At 48.9% G+C, this 24,220-nt stretch overlaps 1 protein-coding gene across 1 annotated transcript; it reads right to left on the bottom strand.

Moving 5' to 3' along the window:
- Nucleotides 1-617: 617 nt before the first annotated feature.
- LOC133360008 (NACHT, LRR and PYD domains-containing protein 12-like) lies at nt 618-24,120 on the bottom strand. The gene is made up of 7 exons (XM_061578574.1): nt 23,754-24,120; nt 19,238-20,954; nt 15,762-15,845; nt 13,677-13,756; nt 5,394-5,481; nt 1,530-1,613; nt 618-714 (listed from the first exon to the last, which is right to left on the bottom strand). Exons 1-7 carry the CDS (start codon nt 24,118-24,120, stop codon nt 618-620), a joined length of 2,517 nt encoding a protein of 838 aa, XP_061434558.1.
- Nucleotides 24,121-24,220: the final 100 nt, after the last annotated feature.

The following is a 24,220-nucleotide window of genomic DNA, read 5'->3' as shown; positions in this document are numbered from 1 at the left end:
ACACACTCACCATGAACCGATGACCGCACGGGCACTTCCTACTCTACGAAGCGGGGTGGAATATTAACCCGTGTGAGGTCGCGAGGTGTAAAGTGGTTTCTCAACCGAGGTGGGCGACGATGGGGGGAAGAGGAGGAGGACCCAGGAGGGATGCACTCTGGGCGAGTACACCTCGGGGTCGCCCCTCCGCCCCCAGACGCCCCCCCTCCCCCACGCGTCGCTCTATGATTTTTGGTTCAGAGAGGCAGCTCAATGGAGGCCAGAGGTGGGGGAGGGGGTACCACCCCCTTCCGTGCGTGTGTGGGGCGAACCGCTGCCAGTTGGCTTCCAGGGATAGCAGTCCCTGCGCGCTCAAGTGAAAGGACTGTCCTCCCATACAGGGGATGAGGACACCGAGGAGGAGATGGAGACCTGCCGGGGCGGCCTCATCGAGTCCGCGCGCCAGGCCCGGCGACGTAGCAGAGGGGCCACGCGACGCACACCGTCAGGACTTGCTCGCAGAAACTGAATGATGATGGTGGCCCGAGGTCCTGGCAGAAGTGGGCAAGGCCTCGGGGTGGCGCAGCCTCACCAATTATGCTGATGTAGACTTTGCATCGCATAACACATCGTCTCTCTCAGAGGTAATTAAAGGAAATCGTCAAGTCTCCTCTGTGAGCCCATTTGCCCTTCAGTTCCATCTTCCCCTCTTCACTGAAGCCATTGCCCCGCACCCTGCAGCACACAGAGAGGTTCACGGCAATCGGGGTTCATAGGAGCCCGAGGCAGCTCCTCGCAGCTCGAAACCCAAGCAGTCCCCACAGCAACAACAACAACCACCCTGTGGGAGTTAGTTTACCATACTTCACCAAACTGGTCAGTGAAGATAGGTGATGGCTGGGACTGCAGATGTGGCATATAGGTTTCCATTATTTAATGCGGGTTTAGTTTGTGCGATTCTGTATACGAGGCTAACACATTTCTATCCAAACTTCACTATATATGTGGTTTGAATTCACTCATATGCCAACACTGTCTATGTACTGTATGTGCTATTCGGCAGGCAAGCAGCTGTCTCGTGCGGTTTCACTTTGTCCATATTTTTTTTGGAATGCATCGACCGCATACAACGAGCAAAACCTCTCTTAGTACGGTACTATGGTGGGATTGTGCGATGCTGCATCCTGCTGACAGCAACACCCTGCAGCCCATAACACTAGTTTTTATTCCTGGTTGTCACCCACCTAATAATTATCCACGCTCAAACCTGCTTCTCTTCCAGATCTGATAGGAACAGGCACATTCCCAGTGATTTGGCCGTGTGCCTGGGACTCAGAATGAAAATCAAATGCACTACAATACACAACACTATTACTAATCTAACCACTGGCAAATAGCGCTTCTTCATAGAGCAAACATGTGCTCCAAAGAAAGGTCATTACCCGAAATGTCACCAATTACATATTTTCTTTCACGGCAGTGTTTTTTTGTAATGATAATACGCAGTTTTCACACAAAGAGCGTGTTAGAAATGCGTAGAACATCTTTACCCGAGCCACCACAATGCTCTGTTGGTGCTGATGATGTCATGAAGACCCACGATTGATTTGTCCGTCAGTGAGCAGCGATCCAGGCTACAGGGAGAAAAGAGACGAGTCGGGGTTGAGCAGAGATTGAGAGATGGTGGAGCAGCGCAGAGTGACGGATGCTGAGCGGTGGAGAGGGGTGAATACGTGACTGTGGAGACAGTGGAAGACGAGAGCACCAGCTGTAATAGGAGCTCGCAAATAGCAATTGCTCTCAAGCTGAGTAACATCAGCCGCAGCAGTAACAGCGCTCACTGCCTTTATCATCTTCTTCATCATCTTCTTCATCATCATTATCACAGCGACTCGAGGCGTCAGTGGCATTCCAATTAATTCCCAAGGGTGTACCAATACTTGTCCGTTGGAAGACCCGACCTTCATCGTTCTCCCCGCTAATTACCACAGAAAATCGTGGCCAGGGCGGACACCTGAATGTGGTACTATCCCACGTCTTTTGCGGAGCGACGTGCCAGGCAACCCCACCAGCCCATCCTCCCCTCCCCCTCTGTCCTACCCGAGGCCCCCACCTTTTGGGTGCCTCGCTCCTTCCCTCACTAATACCCCCAGGACCGCTAAATGTTTCGTGATAACCAGGTCTTGTCGAGGCCCAGTCCAACCTATACTGGCTGCCAGTAGGGTCGTGATAGCGCGTGGACTGCCAACGGTCTCCAAGGCGAGGCTGCGTTCTCCTCCAGGGCTGGCACGGACGTCTGATTACATCTGGCTCCACTGCTCCATTTGTCTCGCCAACCCATCTTTTATATTCTCTATCCTACCCGAGCCCCCCCCCCCCCGCCACCTTTTTCGGACGCACCTCTACTTCCCTCACCGTCTCCACTGGGGCATGGAGTGGTTGAAGGTGTTAGCGGCTCGAGTGCGGGCGTAGCTTGCAAAGGGGCCGTCCATAAATGACCATATTTACGTTTTGAAATAAAACATGCTTCAAATCGCTTTAAACTATTGTCATTGTGGTGAGTATTTAATGTGGTGCTGCACTCTGATGTTATAGGAGTGTTATTATAACAATTAGTGTTGTTATACCAATTATATATTTATTTAAAGTTGCGCATTTTGATGTGACATCACATTTCTCAACCCCCCCCACCTCGTCACACATCGTCACAAATGTCTGACCCCCCTAGGTGCGTGATGTCATTTATGGACGGCCCCAAAGGACGCTGCATGAAAAATCAGCGTAGAGGAGTGGCGTGAGTGGCACAGGATTATGTGGTGGGCGGTGGAAGCAATGTGCAGCAGAGCAAAGTCGTGCAGCAGCATGCATGTATGTTGAACTTCTTTCGCACCGTACGTAGCCAACCATTCTAATAGGTGGTACGGGGGGAATGACAGAAAACTGAACACAAAAAGTAGCTATATAGAAAAAAAACGAGTTTAGATCTATATTTAAAAGCGCACAGCTCCAGTGGCTTCCTAATATTAGAAGGAAAAGCGTTCCAGACAGCCGCAGAAGCACATCTGAAAGCGTTTTATGCAGTGAACATCTTTTTTCGATGGCCAGCGGCATGTGGAGCGAGTGTGGGAGTGTATTGCCGGGGAGTTTGTTGTATGATGTGAACAGCATAAATCCTGCTCCTGTTTTCACTTGCAAAAGCTTGCTTGCCTCCAGTGAATTTTTCTTTTTGGCTCCTCTTTCTCGTTCACTTATTTAATTCTCCTTTTCTCTCACTCCTCCTAGTGGATCGACCCCACCTATCTCTCTGCTCCTTGTCCTCCAACTATTCCACCATTGCCTCCTCTATCTTGCTGCCGTGCATGCTTCTCTCGCACCACTTATCCACATTCACCTCTCGAATCGTCCCATCCTCTCCTCCTGCCATACCATTCCCCTACCTTATGCCCCTCCACTCTACCTCCCTCTCCGCCCCTCCTCAATCCTTTCCCCCTCTCTACCTCATTCCCTTCACTTTCCAATGATTCCCTCTGTCGTCCATTCTCACCTATAATACTAAACTATTTTCATTTTACCAGATAAGGCCCACTGAGCTATTTAGCTCTTTTTTTAGAAGCGACCTGGCCACAAATTATAGCTCAAGCAAGTGGTTTGTCACGTGGAAATTGACATCAGCCACATACTCTAAAAGCATAATTCTAAACGTGGAAAGAAAACCCGGAGGACTCCGTTGAAAATCCACGTGCCCGAAGGTAGAACATGTAAACTCCAAATATACAGGTGTCAGGATCGAACACAGGACCTCCTGTATACCAAGCAGGATAGTCAACATCTCTGAGCCACCATGGTGCCCTACATTTCACTCCCACGATAATTAACACGTTCCTTCGGAGTGGGCAGGTAGGAACTTGGTTGGACAGCGCATTCGTGCGACCCGTGTCACGTGGTGCAAGCTGCGTGGGGTGGCGCATCACGTGGTGCTGAGCCCGCCTGAAGCGCTCTATGAAATACAAATAGAGGGCGTGGCTATGCACGACAGACAGACAAATAATCCCTGGTGGGCAGTGTGGAATTGTTGTTCCTACCTGTATAATTTCCTTCCACTAGCTCTCTCACTAATTCCCTAAAATTGCTGTTCTAATATATCCTCAATGTTCTTCTACTAAACTCCTGGGACGTAGGCCCATTTGTTGATAACCAAATATCCGTTAGTAAGCTGTTAGTCTTGCTCCTACTCATGAGCCGGATTGAACGTAACTCTGGGCCTACATCGTTCCTCCCTCTTCTTTATTTAGCGCAACCAACTTTGCTAATCGTTCCGGCTTGGGCATCCTCCATCTGAACATTCTAGATTTCTGAATAACAAAACTGGACCTTCTCAAGCTTGAATAAGAGAACCGCTGACCAGACATTGTCTGCACCAGTGAAAATTTGGCTCTCATCTATAAATAACACAAATTAAATTTGTATGCATAACTTTAGAGTTTATAGGTCCTCTCTGCATTTTTGGATTTGTGTGCATTTGTGCGTCTGTCTCATTTGTGTTTCTGTGTGTCCTATAACGCCTCCCATTTCCTCTTGAATTCATCCAATTTCTTTAATAACTAACAATTATCTCACCTTCCTCCCATTTCCTAAAAACTTCTTCCATTCCCTCTCAAACTACTCCCATAAATGTGTGTGTGTGTGGGGAGTGATATTGCAGCGGTTAGCGCGCTGTGCTATGAACCCCACAACCAAAGTTCGATTCCTGTTCACAGCCAACACCAGTGGCGATTATCTGAACCGGTCATGGGCCTCCCCTAAGTTTATTCAGCCTCAAATGTACCTGGTGCGGTGTGTTAGTAAACATCGCCACTGGTGGACAAAGGCGGACGGGCGTGGTGCTAGCCACCCACCCCCTCGTGTGGCATACCGGCCTTCATAGGTGCTCGCTAAGAGCACTTGCTCCAACAGTCTGTTGAGGCTATATGAGGGATCTTTTATCGTTGTATTTATGTGTTTGTGCATGGGGGGGGGGGGGGTGATGATGCAGTGGTTCGCGCACTGGTCTAAGAACCCGACGACTCGAGTTTGATTCCGGCGCACGGCCAACATTGGTTATAAATATGTGAACGGGTCCTCGGCCTCCACTAGGTCAATTGAGCCTTAAATAATTACCTGGTGCAGTGTGAGAACATCAGCATTGAGGAGATAATGGTGATAATGATGTAATGCTGGCCACCCACCCTCCTTCCCTCATTTGGTGTGCTTATTTCAAGCGAGCCTTCGACATTTCACGTGGCCTCAAAGTGGACCTGGCCTGGCGCCATGGTGATATCACCACCACTTACTTGCGAATAACAGCTGTTGTTGTTATGTGTATGTACGCGTGTATGTAAGTGTGTATATGTGGGTTGCACGAGGACATCACTTACTATAACATCTCCAAACGCCCTTCTCTCCCCGCCATCCCATCCACCAGAAGTTGGATGATGTCTGTAAGGTTGTTGCCACTCAGCCTAAACCCACGAAAGAAGGAAGAACGCCGACTCAATGCAGCCCTTGAATCTATTATCTCCTCTTTCAGGTTTCCTCACCATTTCTTTGCTGGCGACACACACGCATCTTATTTTCCTTTTCCTCTTTCACCCCTGATATTTCCTCTGGCATCTGCTCCACCTGTCTTGCTGCCATCCAATATTGGATGGCGTCTTCTTTCTCTCAATTCGTCTAAAACTTCAATCATTTTCTTGACAGCCTCTCACTCTCCTCCTCCCATCCCAACCATCTCCTTCCCTCCTTTCTCCCTCACTCCTGTTTGCGCTTCCCTCAACATTTGTGTCACCTTTGCTTCTTCCCTCACCCATTCCACCCACATCTCTGCTACTACTCGCATCTGCCGCTTTCATCTGTTCAACATCATTTACCTGGCGCGAGTTGTTAAATCTCTCCATGGCATTTCCCAACCTGATCTCGCCTCTCTCGTCTCCTTCCATGTCCCCTTCTCGTCCTCTTTGTTCCCCAATCGTTCCCAATCTTGTCTCGGTCTCTCTATGTCACTCCTGCTCCCTGTGCTCAATGCCGTCTTCACTTTTTCACTCTCCTTGCACCGCTCCACTGAAATAAATTTATCTTAAACATGAAGCAGCGCTGCCCATAGACTCAACACTGCTGACAGACTCAACACTGCCCATAGACTCAATACTGCCACTGTACATGAAGCATTCCTCCTCTATAATAACCTCCTTCCATTCCTCTCTTAAAGCCTCACCTCTTCTCTATCATCCATTAACTCAACAATGTCCATATACTCAACACTGTCCATACACTCAACAATGCCCATAGACTCAACACTGCCCCTGACATGAAGCAGTCCCCCGCCATAATCTCCCTTCATTCTTCTCTTAAAGCCTCACCTCTTCTCCACCGTCCATTCCAGCCCTTTTGTGACCCCACGTGCCCTCTGTTATGGTCTCTCATTCCTCGGCCCTTGTACTGTTCTTGCCATATAAATACATCTGTTTTGTTTCGATTTAAAGCTTTTGTGACTGCAGGGATTCATCTTCTTGGTTCTTTCGGTAAAGTCACGTAGAAGGGAAGTAATAAAATAATAAAAAATAAAACATAATAAAATAATTCTCACTATTATTATGTTTCATTTTTAATTATTTTATTACTTCCCTTCTACGTGACTTTACCGAAAGAAACAAGAAGACATCTGTTTTGGTTACCGATTTTAAACTATGGAAACCCCCTTGAGCTAAGGCATAAAATAAGATATGCAACAACTTTTGGACACTCAAAATCCGGGTGAACATGACCAGCGCACAGCTGCTTACAGTTTTATTCCAGTGGTATACATTTATATATATAAACCAGGAGACATTTAAAAACATTGCTATACTCAACAATTTTTGTCATTCTGCACTGCACCATTATAATCTAGAAAAGTTTGCATTTATATGAACATAATGTTGGATCAGTAGTTTTTAAACGAGTTGTTTTGCATCTATGATCACAGGGACGTGTTTTATAATTAACATTGTGAATATGAAGATGAATTTAACAAATGTGTTAAGGTTCCAGTAAAACTTCCTGAAGCTGGTATCAATTAAGGAGGGATCCTGGGTAACCGAGAAATCATCCCCTAAATGGCTTTACATATATAGGGCATTAGTCAGATTTTAAAATAAACCAATAAACTATGGGTAGAAAACTGCTCACATGTGTAATGCGGGCGTAAGCGACCTTCCGGATGTGACGTCACGGAGAGGTGGAGTTATGTGACGTGGGAGAAAGGTTCGGGTCCTTAAGGGGAGAAACCGGAAGGAGACGGGAGAGAGTGGGAGACTGAGCAAGGGTGAGGCCACGCAGGGCGAAACCAGGGAAGGGTGGCACCGTCGATCAGCGGTGACCAACCACGGGAGCAGCCAGCGGGGCTGCGGGAGGAGACAGCAGTGGGGCTGCTGGAGAGGGAGAGCGGTGGAGGAGCTGCAGCGAGTACAGCCAGGGAGGCTGTGTATGGGAGACAGCAGCAAGGCTGCTAGGAGCTACGGGAGCGACAGGGAAACAGCCGCGAGGCTGTCCGAGGCTACGGGAGCGACACGAGGAGGAGCTGCAGCGAGTACAGCCAGGGAGGCTGCGTGAGAGTAACAGCAGCGAGGCTGCTAAGAGGCTACGGGAGCGACGGATGGCGCGTTGGTTGGACACGCTGCAGGAATTTTCCTTCCAAATTCACCATCGGAAGGGGGTGCGCCATGCCAACGCAGACGCACTTTCCAGATTGCCGCAGCGCTCCCCTTGCAAATGTGCGTCGGGGACGCATAGATGTACGCCCAGTCTATCCCCCCCTCAGCCGCTGGCGTTAGCTGTCGAGAAGTCGGATGCTCCGATGGAACCGGGCCCGACTGACGGGGTTTTGAATCTGCCGCGGTCTGTTTGGATTCGGGAGCAGATGATGGATGAGTCGTTATTGTCCTTGCGGAAGCGATCTAAGGTGGAGAATGGGAGTCCGGGTACGGATGGGGTACCGGAAACCGCTCTCCGAGATGGTCTGCTCATGTGGAGGGAAGGACTCCAGGAACGCTGGCGTCTGGTTGTGCCAACGTCCCTGCGATACGAGTTAATTAGAACTCTCCATTGTGACACGCTATTACATCTGGGTGTGCAGAAGACTTTATTGACGTTGCAACGTCATTACTTTTGGCACGGCATGGCGACAGATGTCGTAGGGCACGTCCGCGCGTGCCCTGATTGTGCCCGACGTAAGCCACCTAAACATCCTTATGTGCCGCCTATACAGTCAATTCAGGTGTCTCGGGTTAATGAATTGGTGGCACTGGACATTTTGGGACCTTTCCCACCATCGGCGAGGGGTAATAAATATTTGCTGGTTGGGGTTGAGTACCTCTCCCGTTGGCCGATGGCCTGGCCGTTGCCCGACCAATCGGCCGTGACCATTACCGACGCCTTTTTGTTCGGGTACGTTATGGACAAGGGTGCGCCTGAGAGACTCCTCACGGACCAGGGCCGAAATTTCTCTTCTAAATTATTGGCGGAAGTGTGCGCGGGCCTTGGGACTAAGAAAGTACGGACATCCCCATACCATCCGCAAACGGATGGTATGGTTGAGCGGCTAAACCGGACATTGTCTGCCATGCTGTGCCATACGGTGAGTGAACAACAATCGGATTGGGACCTGCACATCCCGGGGGTGCTTTCGGCGTACCGGATGACTCCTCATGCGGCTACAGGTTATTCGCCGTTTTACCTTATGTATGGTCGGGAAAACGTGCCGCCGATGGATGTGCAATTGGGAACCGGTGTGAGGGGACCTCGTAAACCACTCCCAGATTACATTCGGGACACTGTTCGCCGGGTCACGGAGGCGCGGGAGAGTGCCCGCGCGGCTACGGCCAAAGCCCAGGCCCGGAACGAGAGGTATGCTCGACGTTCCAAGGGGGAGTGCCCCTGGAAGGTTGGGGACCTGGCCTGGCTCCATTGCCCGCAGGTGCGGCCGGGAACCTCTCCTAAATTTCACAAACCTTGGCAAGGGCCCGTCCGCCTCATTGAGGTTCCCAACCCTCAGTCGGCGCGTGTTCAGGTTGGATCTCGCCGCTGGTTTGTTCACACGTCGCGCTTGAAACCATATGTTGCTCCCCTACATGATACGTCATCTCCTAATGTTGCCTTGCCGGGGTCTGTTGCTGCCGACTCTCCCCTGCCTGCGTCCATTGATCTTGCAAGAGCGCCTGTCGTGCCTGTTCCAGACAGACCGGCCGTGACGCCACAGGTGACGAAGGGCCCTGCTCGGAAGGTGCCTGCCAGGACTGCGGGAACTCCGGGCCCTGCGGCCCTTCCGACCCCGCTGCAGGCACATTCGCGGGACACGTCCGGGGCTAATTCTTCAGGGACACGGGACGTTGGTGGACCTCAAACATCGACAGGAGGATTACGCCCTGTCACTCCTCAAACTCCATCGCGTTCCCGCTCTGCGGGTGGGCCGCCGACCGTCCGGGACGGGCCGGCGACCCGCACACGTTCTAAATCCCTTACGTTTCGTTGATTGTTATGTTGCATTGTTGTTCTTACTGTTATATTTATTGCCTGCTTCTCGTACGTTCGTTGATTGTTATGTTGTGTTGATTGTTCTTACTGTTATATTGCATGCTTGGTGTCCTTTGGTGTGTCAAGGTCGGTTTCGCCCGCATTACTGTTGGTACTGTTCAGCCGAGGTCGGCTGGGTTTTTCTCTACGGGGGAGGGTGGTGTAATGCGGGCGTAAGCGATCTTCCGGATGTGACGTCACGGAGAGGTGGAGTTATGTGACGTGGGAAAAAGGTTCGGGTCCTTAAGGGGAGAAACCGGAAGGAGACGGGAGAGAGTGGGAGACTGAGCAAGGGTGAGGCCACGCAGGGCGAAACCAGGGAAGGGTGGCACCATCGATCAGCGGTGACCAACCACGGGAGCAGCCAGCGGGGCTGCGGGAGGAGACAGCAGTGGGGCTGCTGGAGAGGGAGAGCGGTGGAGGAGCTGCAGCGAGTACAGCCAGGGAGGCTGTGTATGGGAGACAGCAGCAAGGCTGCTAGGAGCTACGGGAGCGACAGGGAAACAGCCGCGAGGCTGTCCGAGGCTACGGGAGCGACACGAGGAGGAGCTGCAGCGAGTACAGCCAGGGAGGCTGCGTGAGAGTAACAGCAGCGAGGCTGCTAAGAGGCTACGGGAGCGACGGAGACCAACAGCGGGGCTGTTAGTGGTGACGGGTGTAACAACAGCGTCGGCACCGTGTGGAAAGTCTCAAAGGAGGACAGCCGTGTGGGAGACAGCAAACGAACCGAATAAAGGACACCAAGCCAGATATCGTGGTCGAGTCTTTTATTACACATGTACATCGGTCTGGAACAGGGGTAGGATACAGAGTTCTCTATTCTAATCAAGAGAATACAATTTGAGATTTCGATGCTAATCAAGTGTATAAAAATTGTGAAATCTTAATGCTTTTCAAGTGAGTTTCAGACAGTCATTCCAACTACTGCTAACTTAAAAACTGTATACACCTATGTAACTTCTCACGTTACAAAAATAATAATGAACACCATAAATAGATTTTTTTTTTTTTACCTTTTCAGGGAATCCTATCTAAAGGAATCATATTTGGTGGTGGGAATCAGGCTTTAGAAAGGAATCCTATCTAAAGGAATCCTATCTAAAGCCTGATTCCCACCACCATCCAGCCCAGAAGAATTCCCTCATCAAAACACGACACCATAGGGCCCATTGCATCTCCGACCAGCACCATCTATCCAGTGAACTGGAGCACGTACGCCAATCTCTCAAGATGAATGGATATTCGGACCGCACAATCCGCAAAGCTGTATCCCCAACCATGGGTAAAGAACCATCTGAGGACCCAATCAAAACCATCACCTTGCCATACATAGCAGGGCTTACCAAAAAGATTTCCAAAATCTTGAACAAACACTAGATCCAGGTTCGATTCAACACAGTACACAAAATCCGTGACCGGATCCGATCTGTTAAAGATGTGATTCCTGACATCCAATACCCTGGTTTCTACAAGCTAACGGTAGGACCAATAGCTCTGCCGACATTGTTTTTTTCCGAGAGCAAGCTACTCTGCAAACCTTTGGGCTAGCATCAAATATTTGTTCATGAAGCCATCCAGATATATAAACACAGACATAACTTCAACCGAGAAGATGGGTACAAATTGAGCAATAATTGGAAGGACATTATTAACCAGATAAAGTCTTAACTGGTTGTTGATGTTTCCATCCTACCTGCCATTGTCAACAGTTATTTCCGACTCTCTGAGTTACATTAGCAATTTAAATGTCTTTACACTAACGGCTAAATGTCTCACTAACAAAGCCAACGTTGCCCCTTTCCCTCGATGTGGTGGTGGCTCTCGTTTTTCAGCAGACTATAACTGGCTGTGATGTTGTTGTGTGTGTGTCTCTGTGTGTGTGTCTCTTTGTGTGTGTGTCTATCGGTTTGTGTGTGTCTCTCTCTCTCTGTGTCTCCTTGTATGTCTCTCTCTTTGTTTATCTTTGTGTGTATGGGTGTCATTTTGTGTGCGTGTCTCTCTGTGTGTGTGGGTTTGTCTTTCTGTGTGTCTCTTTCTGGGTGTGGTCATCTGTGTGTGTCTCTGTGTGTGTCTCTCTCTGTCTCTCTCTCTCTGTGTCTCTCTAGGTGTCTATCTCTCTCTGTGTCTCTGTCTGTGTGTCTCTCTATATGTGTCTCTCTATGTGTGTCTCTGTGTGTGTCTCTCCCAGATGCCTTTTATGACCTCCTGTCACAGGTGCTGGCTAAAGTGGCCACTCGGGACAGAGTCATCTTGTTGGGTGACTTCAATGCCGGAGTTGGTCATGATGCTGGCACCTGGTCTGGAGTGATTGGAAGGCATGGGCCAGATCAGCTCAATAACAACGGTAGGAGGCTGCTAGATTTTTGTGCAGCCCATGGGCTTGTAATTACCAACACGCACATCCGGCATCGGCGCATCCACACAACATCATGGATGCATGCCGGGTCCAAGCAAGAACATCTGCTGGACTACATATTGACGGACCAGCAGATGCGAGCCCATGTCCTTGACACCAGGACCTACCGTGGAGCTGATCTGCCCTCTGACCATCGACTAGTCATCTGTAAGATGCGCCTGCCATTCTTTCACTCTGCTGGTAGGGATGGCTCCCTATTGATTAACCACGTTATGTATGCCGATGATTTGGTAATAGCTGCTCATTCAGAGGAGGAGTTGGAGATGCTGCTGCTGAGACTGGAGCGTGCCACTAAGAGGTGGGGCCTTACCATCAGCCCCAAACTAAGCGCCTGCCTGGGTATTTTGTACCATCGGACACTCCAGCCCACAACTCCCAATCGGTGATGGGGCAGTAGTGGAGAGAGTGGAGAGTTTCCCATACCTGGGTAGTGTGCTTATGACCGGCTCCAGTTTAACAGCAGAGGTCTCACTCTGAATCAGTCGAGCGGCAATATATTTTCATCGGTTGTGTAACGCTGTGTGGAAGCTACCTGGTCTGTTGCTCCGCACTAAGCTTCAGGTTTCACTAGGCTGGATTGTGTTAAGAGCTCACAAATCCTTGAAAGATCTGGACAAGGTCTCATCGGTGAACTCCTCCGGCAGGCAAGGCTGCGTTGTCTGGGTCATGTAGCCCGCATGCCCAGCCACCGGATGCCTAAACAGCTTTTGTTTGGCCGGATCGAGGGGGCTAAGTGGGCGAGGCATGGGCTAGAGAAGAGATGGAGTGATGTGGTACAGGAGAACGTGGAGCTGAGTGGACTTGCCGATGACTGGTACCAGCGGTCTCAAGATCGCCCTCAGTGGAGGAGGCTCGTGAAGGATGCCACTGGGCAGTTGGAGGCAGTCGCCCTCCAACAACAATGGAGGGAGGAGGAGGGACTCTCACAACAACGAGCATCACCCAGTCATCTCAGTCGTCTCAGTCAGTCAACCCGTGGCACCTGGGTCTGCCCCGTGACCTCCTGCCAGCGGGCTTTCGACACTTCACGTGGCCTCAAGGTGCACATGGCCTGGCACAAGCATCGTGGTGACATCACCGCCACTTAGTGGCGAATGGTGGTTGTTGTTGCTGTGTCTCTCTCTGTGTGTGGGTGTGCCTCTCGGTGTGTGTCTCTCTCTCCTTCCCTCGATGTGGTGCTGTCCCTCGTTTGTTTCCCTCGTTTTCTAACGAGCTGGATGTCTCACTAGCACAGCCAACGTTGCATTGGTTCGTTTACATTGACATGCTAATCTCTCACAATACAATGGCCAGCTCTGAGTCGTCGTGCTTCAACCACAACCCCCCCTTCCCCCCCCCCATCTCGGCTCCCATCTTTGAATTTCCCACTCGCTAAGGCACAATCTCTAGCCCCCACCCTCTTGCTCGATGCGGCAATCCCCCCCTCCACCCCTCTCGGCTCTATATATTTAAGGACTTGTTTCAGCTGCTAGTTTCTCTCTCCCACCTGAAGACCGACTGCTTGTGTGGCGATCGAAACGTCGTGATCTATTATTTTTTCTACCTACGTGACTTTACCGAAAGAACCAAAGAGTATGGATTCCTGCAGTCACAAAAGCTTCAAATCAAGAATTTTCGTTTATATTAATAGCAACAATAACAATATTCTGTGCAAAGAGCAGACGTGAGAAACGAGCAACAGAGCTTCTTACCGGAAGTTTTTTCAACTTTGCGTTGGCCTCAAGAATGTTTCTGAGGGAAGAACTTGACTTGTCCGTCAGTGAGCAGCAATCCAGACTACAGGGAGGGGAGAGAGACAATGAGGAGGGGACAGTAGGAGAGCATGTGGGGGGGCATAGTGTGGATCGATGACTGGCGGTGATTCAGGGGGTTAGTGGTGGATGGGGGGCGAGTTGGTGAGGAGCATGGTTGTGGAGTCTGTGAGCACCTATTAAACTTACGCCAGCTTCAATGGGATCTCACAAATAGCAACCGCTGTTTCACTTTCGAAACATGCATTGAGATTACTTTGATTATTTTTGCTGATATGTGATAGCCAGGTCGCTTCTGAAAAACAAGTCAATGCTGAAGTAGGCTTTGCCTGGTAAGATGGGGATGGTTTAGTTCTATTTGTATGTTTAGGCGATGTGTTTACCTTTCTTGTACTTTGCACTCCAATTGTGTTTTTGTATTGTTGTTGCGATGTTCTTACCCCATGCCCCTACTATACATTGGTGAAGTGAAGCTTCATAGCTCATCGGATCCTTCCTCCAGTATAAACAAATATTTTTTTTCTAATTCTGAGGTTCATGGGGTTAAAATGCGACGTTTTCCTTTGTGCATGTGTAGAGGAGTAAAATGGGGACATGACGTCAGGTGTGCCGTTCAGTGTGATGACGTCACGTCTCCTAGGGTACTTAAGGGAGACCCCGTGACGTAAGCGGGGTCACTGTGGGAACGGGTAGAGTAAGCAGGGTGAAGAGGGAACCAGGGGTAGAGAAAGGGACCGAGTAGGGAGTCTGGGGAGAAGCCGGTGGTAGCCGATAGAGGTGCTTCTCTCTCCGGTCGGTGGAGTCGGCAGAGTCCACGATCCGACACGAGAGAGACCGGAGCTAGCCGGCAGGGACCCGGACTCAGAGTAGGAACCCTAGCCCCTGGGAGTTGTGTACCCTTGTGTAATATTGATAAGCTTTAATAAACCCTGGCGAAAGCCCTTAACTTACCTCCAAGTACGTCCGTCGGAACTTCTCTACACATGTACACAAGTGTGTAGCGATGAGCTTCGCTGTGCTATGAACCCAGCTACCCAAGTTTAATTCCTGCTCATTGACGACACCAGTGACTATTATCTGAACTGGTTCTGGGTCTCTCCTAGATCTGTTCTGCTGGCCACCCACTCTCTCATGTGCTGTGCTGGCCTTCATATTTTCTCCTACTCGCTACCATCACTTGCCCCAATGGTCTGTTAAGGCTATATGGGGGATCTTTGTCTTTGTATGTGAACACCTCTGGAAAAAAAAAACATCTTGCTGATTGCCGGTCGGTAACACTGTGGTGTGCTGTGAGCAGTGCCATTCTAGGAAGGCTATTTTTCTGAAGCAACCTGGCCACAAATGATAGCTCAACGAAGTGGCTTATCACGTGGAAATTTATAGCAGCCAAATACTCTAAAACACATGTTTAGAAATGTGGAGGGAAAAGCCGGAGGACCTAATGAAAAATTAACGCGTCTACATGTATAACATGCAAACTCCAAATACATCAGGGTCGGGATCAAACTCACGTACTCCTGCATACCAGGCAAGGTAGTTAACATCTACTCACCGCGGTCCCCCTCTCGGCGCTCGCAGCTGCCACGGTGGTCAATGGGTGCTCTGCAAATATGCAAGTGGCTAGTGACCCCTCCCCACCTTCAATGCCATTACCCTGCTAATCGACATACAAAAAACAAACTAAGCTTGTGCTGTAGGTCCTGATCCTGCCCACTCCAATCTTGGGGTTTTTCCAGAAACAGCAGCAAACACCTGCTTGTGGTCACATAGAATGTTGGAATGCTCACTGCGGATAAGAGACTGCCATTACAGTAGATAATCGATTATCCGGCACGCAACTATCCAGCTTCTAAAATTACCGGGCAGTTCCAGGCCGATCTGGCAAAACAGGCATGCAATCCGGCGATCGCCGTAATACCGCTCCGAAGGCTGCACCAGTCCGGCGATCGGCACCGTGTGCATACAAAAAACCAAGTAGCTATGTTCATGTGTGTGTGCGTGAATGTGTATTGCATCAGGACATCACTCACTCTAATGTCTCCAAGTTTCCTTCTCTCCCCACCATGCCGTCTGCCAGCAGTTGTATGCCCTCTGTCAGGCTGTTGCCACTCAGCCTAAACCCACGTGGACAAATAAGGGGACAGCCCTGACTCATTGAGCGCACGTGAACTGCAGCGTCAAACATGCTTGCAAGTGGTGAACATGAGCAGCACATATACACCGTGTTTATGTTATTTGGGTCTTTCGGTCAAAAGAAGTTCAACATACATACGGACAGGGTAAAGCATGTTATTTTATTTTTGTTAATGCTACTGGTACTTGTTGTATGTGTAAGAGGTGACATTCACGCATACTTATCACTGCACTTACAATATTTCAAACAACACACACACAGAAATGGGTACAAGCATACAAGCCTTTTTCTGCATATACAAAAAGCATCAACTGCTCATGAACAAATGCAGTGGTGCGCTTGTGTTAGCTCACCATCAAATTAAATTCGAGCAAATGTGACTCACTGACTAACAACAGTAGTAAGAGACAGCTCTGGTCACTTAGAGGCAAAGTCTTCCTCTGGGTGACGATATGTGTGGAGTATCCACTTTCACACCATGGGGTCCATTAAACTAAACTTTTTTTCATTTACCAAGTACGGCCCACTGAGCTATGTAGCTGTTTTTCAGAAGCGTCCTGGCCATCACGCATTATACCACGTGGACATTTAATGCATCTAAATCATCTGAAAGCGAGATCTTGATTCTTTATATGAAGGAGAAAACCCGAGGACCTGGAGAGCGACATGCCAACTCCGTCAGAGTCGGGATCGAACCCACAATTTCCTGCATACCATGCAAGGCAGTTACCATATCTTAGCCACCGTGGCGCTATTAGCTTGCAGTGACCTAAGATATGGCAATGCACTTCTTCAGTAAGTGCAGCTAGTTTTTGTACACGCAGAGGATATGTGCTTTTCACACGTTTATTTGTGTTGTATGAAGATTACGGTTTCACAGGCAGACTTCTTCTTTCATATGGCATTGTGAAAAGCACAGTTTTTATTTTTTCTTAATGATCGTCATAAATGAATGCAAAGGTTCCTCATACAGTCCAATTATGTGGTTGATGCAGTGTGGATTTCAGCGATACCGCCAGGATGTGAATGGATGGAGCATTCATCGGTGATGTGCTTAATGGTTTGGAATTCTCCACAGTCGCAGTTCAGTGATTCTTTGATCTGACATTTATGGAACGTGTACGTGCATCTGCCATGTTGTGTTCGAGCGTGGTTCAGCGTGGCCCAGTCATCATGGAAGAGAGAATCCCGGTACTTCTACTGTCGGATCGTGAATTATGTTTCTGTTTGCCACGTCCATAGCCGCCCACGATTCAGACCACCGAGTGGAGGTGTCTTTAATTTCGGCTGCTAGAGCGGAGGCGCGTATCCAGAACGGTTTCCTGTATTTTAAGCCTTGGGTGTGGGGGTTCCTTTAGATCTTGGTGGAGCGGCAGAGTGAAGTTCTTCATTATCTTGTTGTACTGCCATGTCGTCGCATCATCGCGTCAGATGTTGGCCGGAGCAATATTCGCCAACACAGGAAACTACGGGAGTGGAGTAGACTTTAGCGAACCGCTGATGATACGAAGCGCATTGTTAATTTCGGCGTCGACAAGGTTTGTGTGAGGGCTTGCACCCCACACTGGGGCACAGTACTCTGCAGTAGAGTGAACAAGAGCCTGCGTTGATATCTTCAACGTGCTGGCATCGCTCCCTCAGGTTGTCCCTGCAAGTTTCTGAATAAGTCACTCGTGCTTTCGTTTTATCTTAAGCTTGGTTGAGGTGGTGATGGTAGTTAAGCGTCTGATCCAGGGTAACTCCTAAATACCGAGGGTGGTCATCATGCTTAGCTTCGCCGCACAGAAATTAACGTTAAACGTTTTTAAAGCTGTCTGTTGTTCAGGTGGAAGGCGGAGATAACGCTCTTCGATGGGTTAGGTTTAAGGCACCAGACTGCACTATTATAATGGGTTTTTTGTCATTTACAGATTTCATGTGGAATATTATACTGTACTATACTGTTAGAATCTGGAAGAATGACATCTCATATGAAGACCACAATGTCGCCGTAGTTTACGCACAATGCTAATATTATGCATTGAGAAGTAAAGTTACTCATGAATGTCATATATGAATATTTCTCGTGTTAATCCTATCGTTATATACTTCATTCTACATTTAAATTTCTGCAGACTAAAAGCAGTAGTGTGTATGTGTGTAGTAACATGTATGCATTAGTGTACAGTACACGCACGTGTGTGTGTGTGCATTGGCAAAGTAGGGGACACAGCTGGTGTGCATCGGCCAGTCATCTCAGTCAGTCGACCCATGGCACCTTCTGGATCTGTCCTGTAGCAACCTGCCAGCGTGCATTCAACACCTCACGTGGCCTCGAAGTGCCTATAGCCTGGCACAAGCGCCGTGGTGATGTCACTGCCACTTAATGACGATTGTTGTTGTGTGTGTGAGAGAGAGAAATAAAGACAAATTAATAACAGTGCAAAAGCTTGAATTTATCTCCCTGACTTGCCACTACCTCGTTGTTGTATATGAGAGTTCGTCTAAGTGTCGTGGTGTGGTTGTCAGCATTTCTTCACGTGACTTTGGGCCACGATTTTGTTGCGAGCCTGTGTTCGCGCGCGTTCTTCAGCTGACGCGTGTGCTTTCGTATTTATCATACAGTAGTGTGTAGTGAGCAGATTGTGGTAAATGTGCTACAAACCCTGCGACCCGAGTTCGCTTGCCGCTCACGGCCAACACCGGTGACGATTATCTGAACCGGTTTTGGGAATTCCCTAGATCGCTTCAGCCTCAAATGAGTATCTGGTGCGGTGGATAAACATCAGCACTGGGGGAGACAAAGGCGGCCAGGAGTGGTGCTGGCCACCCACCCCCTCGGGTGCTGTGCCTTGTCCCAACAGTCTGTTAAGGCTATACGGGAGATCTTTGTCTTGATGTGTAGTGGAGGAATATGAGGTGTGGTGTAGTGTGAGGGTAAAGTGAGTATGAGGCGAGTGTGGCGTGACCCTAAGATTACGCAAAGAAAAGCCTGAAACGAGGCAGTGGCAAGGTTGGGAGATATATTCAAGTTTTTGGTACTGTTATTAATTTGTCTTTATGTCTCTCTCACACACACTCAACAACAACTGCCATTCGCCACTAAGTGGTGGTGACATCACCACGGCGCTTGTGCCAGGCTATGTGCACGTTAAAGCCATGTGAAGTGTCGAACGCCCGCTGGCAGGAGGTCACGGGACAGACCCAGCAGGTGCCATGGGTTTGACTGATTCAGATGACTGCCGATGCACCACCTGTGCCCCCTACTGTGTCAATGTGTTTTATCAGCTCGTTGTTGTGAGCGTGGCTCCTCTACCTCTCTCACACAAACACACACTCGCACGCAAACCCACCATTTGTGAAGCAGTTGAACGCAAGGCGCGCGAGTCTTACCGCAACACTTTACACCTGTGCAGCGCAGGCTGGAGCCTCTTCATATCCTCGGTGCCGATGCCGCAGCTCTGCAGGTTGAGGCGGTGCACGGGCTCGTCCCGGAACTGCAGCGTCCAGCAGAGCGCGGCGCAGTCGAGCGAGGACAGCCTCGTGTAGGAGAGGTCCAGCGCGGCCATGGAGCCGGTGGCCTCGCTCAGTGCCCCCGGGTCCTGCAGCTCGTGCAGCCGATGGAGCAGACTGAGGAGCCGGTGGCCGTTCTGGTTACGTGTAGTCCTGTTGTGCAGCGTGATCCACTCGTTGATTGCCGTCTGGGACTCAACAGACGGAGGGTCAACAATGCCATCGAGGATCTTCCATGGAGCATCTGTGGCCAGTCCGCAAAGGAACCTCTGAAACACGTCGTAGCGCCCGTCCTTGTCGTCCTCAATAGCCTTGATTACACGAGCAACTGAGTGCTTGGAGGGCCATATTAGCTCGGAGACTGGCGCAAAGAATCCACGTTTGGGTTGTTCCAAATACACCGCCAGGGCGGCAAGATATTCTTGGATTGTCAGGTGGGAAAATGAATATAACGTGTCGCGCCTGATGCCATCCCATCTAAAAACCTTATTGATGAATGTGCTCGATCCTTCAGCAATGGTGACCTCAAACTTTTGAAGGTGCGCGCGCGTGAATATCTGCATGTTGTCATGGACCCCTTCGAGAGCCATTTTAGAAAGCGATGCAATGATTTTGCTGGTCTCTGTTGAATCACCCGTGTGGTGTTTGATGAGCACGAACAAGTAACGTGTAAACAGATCCGTCGTAGACCTCAGGGCAAATTCAGAATTGCCCGGGCGTTTTATTAGATCCCCAATTGTAATGGCGGACATGTGACAGAACGAGGGATTGTAGCACAAATCACTCAGCGTTGCATTTTTCTCCAGAAGCTGATACGCTCTCTCTCCCAGGATGGGGTCCTTGTAGAATTTGCAAAAGAACGATTTTCTCTCTTCCACAGAAAACCCAGTTATCTCCACTGAGCGGTCAACTCTCACTGCATCCAACTTCTCCATCGCTATCGGCCTGGTCGTTATCAAAACAGAAGATCCTGCGAGGAGCTTTCCAGTTACCAAACCAGCAATGAGCGCTTCCAAATTTGTTCTCTCGCGGGGATCATTACAAGCCTTTGAGAAGTCAAGATGCCTCCCAAATTCATCCAGACCGTCCATCACAAACAAGACTTCCTCTGGTTTTTCAAATACATAATTGGCCATCTCTCCCAAACTTGGATTCAGTGTGCGCAGTAACTCTGCGAGTGACACCTCGCCAATATCACTCATCTCTCTGAATGGAATGTAGATAACAACTTTGAATCGCCGATCGAATATGTTGCCATCTGTCACCAACCTGTACACAACCAGTTTGCTGAGAGTGGATTTACCAATGCCGGGAACCCCAACCACAGCAACCAGTCGAGGCGGCTCTCCATTGGATTCCATTGGGTCAAAGAGTTGCAGGAAGGTCATGCCATTGCTAATCGCTTCTTGCATCATCGTCTCATGCTCACAGGCCCTGTCAAGGAATTCGTGCCTCTTCCTCTCACCCCTACGGTGGTAACACACCAACACAGGCTGCACAAATCTTTCTGGTATGAATATCGTTTCTCCGGGCAGGTAGTCTTGTATAAATGAGGTTTCTCTCTTCATGTAAGTCCTGTATCTTTCGAGATGTTTACCTAAAGTGACAGAATCAAGTCGAACGTGTTAATGTTTTTATTGCCTTGAAATCAGAATCTGTATTTATACTGCAGGAGGAATTCGGTGAGCTGTAAAGCTTTTTTTCACAGATGTCCAGGAGGGGTACAGGGTAAGAACGTCACAACAACAAACAGTAGAAAACACGAGAGGAGTACAAAACACGAGAGGAGTGCAAAGCATAGAAAAGGTAACCAAATCTTTTAGAAATATATACCAAGAAAAGTAAACTAATTTATCTTACCAGGTAACGCCCATGGAGCTATATAGCGCTTTTTCTGAAGCGACCTCGCTATCACAAATGATAGCTCAACGAAGTGGCTTATCATCATTGTGTGCAAATGTATAGCAGCACAATCAAACATAATATCGACAGGAGTATGATATTGAATATTTAAATACAGCAGAACATAAGTGTAGTGGTTAGCATACTGTGCTATAAATCAGTCGAACTAAGTTTAATTCCCAGCCATGGCTAAGACCAGAATCAGAATCTTTATTTGTCCTGGAGGAATCCGATGAGCTATGAAGCTCTTTTTCACAGTTGTTCAGTAGGGGTCAGTGTTGTGACCGGCGATTCATACCTCTGACAGCCCTTCACCAACCCAGAAACGACACTTCATTGATTGACAAAGCACTGTGAAGTAATAATAATTGTAATTTAGATTGGGGATAGCTGTCATTATAATGACTGTGTGTGTGCGCGACTCCGTGTGTGCTTGTGTGCGGAGTGGTAGTGAAATGTTAGCACGCTGCGCTACGAACCCGGCGATGCTAGTTTGATTCTCGCTCTCAACCAACACCTGTGACAATTATCTAATTGGGTCCTGGGGCTTCACTAGGTCGTCTCAGCATTGCCGCTGAGGAGTGAAAGGTGGCCAGGCGTGGTTACTGATTACCCACCCCCTTGTGTGCCGTGCCGGCACTCATAGGTGTAACTTGCTAACAGCACTTTCCGCAACAGTCTGTTATGGCTATCCTGGGGGATCTTTGTCTTTGTTTTTTGATTATCTATATATATAAAATCGCAAATCTGTCTATCTGTCTGTCTGTGTGTGTGTCTGTGTATCGGACCATACGCAGTTTCATTGGACGAAATGTCAGGGATTTGCGAGACACGATTGGTCCGGCGGTTGCCCCTGGCAACGGGTAGCGACGCATTCGCCGCGGGGTGGACGCCATTTTTAATTCCCGTTAAAAATAGGTGCACGCATTAACACGCGACTCTGAGGTAAATTCATCAAAGTTTCACGTCCTCTTCACTCCCCCCCCCCCACCACAATGTGTGCAATTACTATTATAGGGTCGGTAGATTATAAGATTATAGCAATTAGACAGTATTATTGTAGCGCGGGGGGGGGGGGGGGGAACGGCACCCGTACCCAGCCTCAGCCGGGTGGGCAATTTAGGCGAGGCCGGAGGCTCTGCACGGTACTAGGCCTCGACACCCACCACGTGACTCTGAGGTAAATTCATCAAACTTTCACGTCCTCTTCACTCCCCCGCCACCCCAATGTGTGCAATTACTATTATAGGGTCGGTAGATAATAAAATTATAGCGATTAGACAGTATTATTGTAGCGCGGCGGGGGGGGGGGGGGGGAATGGCACCCGTACCCAGCCTCAGCCGGGGGGGCAATTTAGGCGAGGCCGGAGGCTCTGCACGCTACTAGGCCTCGACACCCCACCACACTATAGGCCGTACATACTACTGCACAGCGGCCGAGGAGATCGTGGCTGGGGGGGGGGGGGCAGGGGTAGCAGCCCATCTGTGTATATATGTAAGGTTATTAAGAAATATATTTTTCACCCGGGCAACGCCGGGTACTGCTGATAGTCACTTATAAAGACAGTCACTCCTATACTGTATCATCAGATCTGCGAAATATTATGAGTTGAAAATGTTTAAACATCAAATAGACACCTATTGCAAGATATATAATCTGTATTAACCACACATGTCTATGGTAAAACATACAAACATTACATAGGTACAAAATAAAATAAATCACGACGTTTCGGGCTCAACACAACATCATGCAAACATTCTTTGGTAATAAGAATAATACCCTATGCATTTATCTTTGAAACTCATTGTCCTACACCAAAGACAGCCTCCATGCTTGCCTTGTCTAACCAAAGTAATGCCTTGCAATAGGTGCTTATTTGGTGTTTGAACCACCGTAACACTTATATCATTGCCGGAAAGGCTAGAGCCTATTATCTTTTTCATTATTTTGATACCGGCAAAAAAGGGTCCTGCTCACAGAAGATGTTGGACAAATCTAATACTGAGGAATTTACCAGTTTCTGGAATGTAGCAGAGACCACAGCATTTAACACGCGATGCAGAGCAAACCAGATTGGTGGAGGTCCATGTAAACATATTGGTGCATCACAAATGATGCTCTGAGAGTTAACACAGTATTTTGTGACTAATATTATCCATAAAACTCTCATGAACGCTCTGAAAGTTTTAATCCGTGTTATTGGTTGACGTGAAGAGGAAATTGTGTTGCATCTTCTCTGATTGCATGGGAAAAGTGTCTGGTGTGCTCATCGCTAGTGTGTCTTTTGCATTGAGCCATGTACCAGCAGGTCTGCAAGGTTTGTGTCATCTGCGAAATGCACAGAGGTGGTTCCTTTGAAATAGTTTTCATTATTTTGATACCACGACTATAGTGGGTGTCCCATAGGTTAAAACATTATTTGTCTCAAATGTGGACGAGTTTTGCTGTGAATGTTCACATGCCACAGCGTCCATACAAACTTCCACTCACCAAGAGCCACTCCAGGGACGCCACTGTCCCCGTCTTTGCCGAGTGTCAGGCCCAGTCCGCGCAGATCCTCCTGGTGGCGTGAGACCCACTCGCTCAGTTGGGGGATCCTGGACCTCAGCGGCAGAAGCACCTCCTGCAGGAACTGGCTGCAGGTGTCCTCCCCCTTGTCGAGCACCAGGTCGATGAGGCGTCTGATCTGTCCAACTGGGTCTGTGTCACTTCGGAGCTGTGCGTACTCCCTGCGCCGAATGATGTCGTCTTGATCCGAACGGCTGAGCACGTCCGGCGCAAATGGATACAGATGTTCTTCCAGATACACTCGGTGCTTTTTTATGACTTTCCACGAGGGACCAGCATTTGAAGCCATGGCAATCAGCTGATGATATCCTAAATAAATAAAACATTTAAAACTGTGAGTTATTTATTAATTAATGTAACAATGATTACTATCATTACAATGACTATCA

The sequence above is a fragment of the Lethenteron reissneri genome, chromosome 66, assembly GCF_015708825.2.
Source record: "Lethenteron reissneri isolate LAM-NWPU_2019-01 chromosome 66, ASM1570882v1, whole genome shotgun sequence".
In the NCBI taxonomy this organism is placed as follows: Eukaryota; Metazoa; Chordata; class Hyperoartia; order Petromyzontiformes; family Petromyzontidae; genus Lethenteron; species Lethenteron reissneri.
The sequence above is the reverse complement of the archived record's forward strand: the minus strand, read 5'-3'. Positions and strand labels throughout refer to the sequence as shown.

What these genes read in the sequence shown, in the direction of transcription:
- LOC133360008 (XM_061578574.1), bottom strand. Translation starts at nt 24,120, where the DNA reads ATGGCTTCAAATGCTGGTCCCTCGTGGAAAGTCATAAAAAAGCACCGA. An exon ending in CAACGCAAAGTTGAAAAAAC is followed by an intron (nt 5,482 to 13,676) that starts TTCCGGTAAGAA and finishes TCTTTCGTGGGT; the next exon opens with TTAGGCTGAGTGGCAACAAC. An exon ending in GGGCGTTTGGAGATGTTATA is followed by an intron (nt 1,614 to 5,393) that starts GTAAGTGATGTC and finishes TTCTCCCTGTAG; the next exon opens with CCTGGATCGCTGCTCACTGA.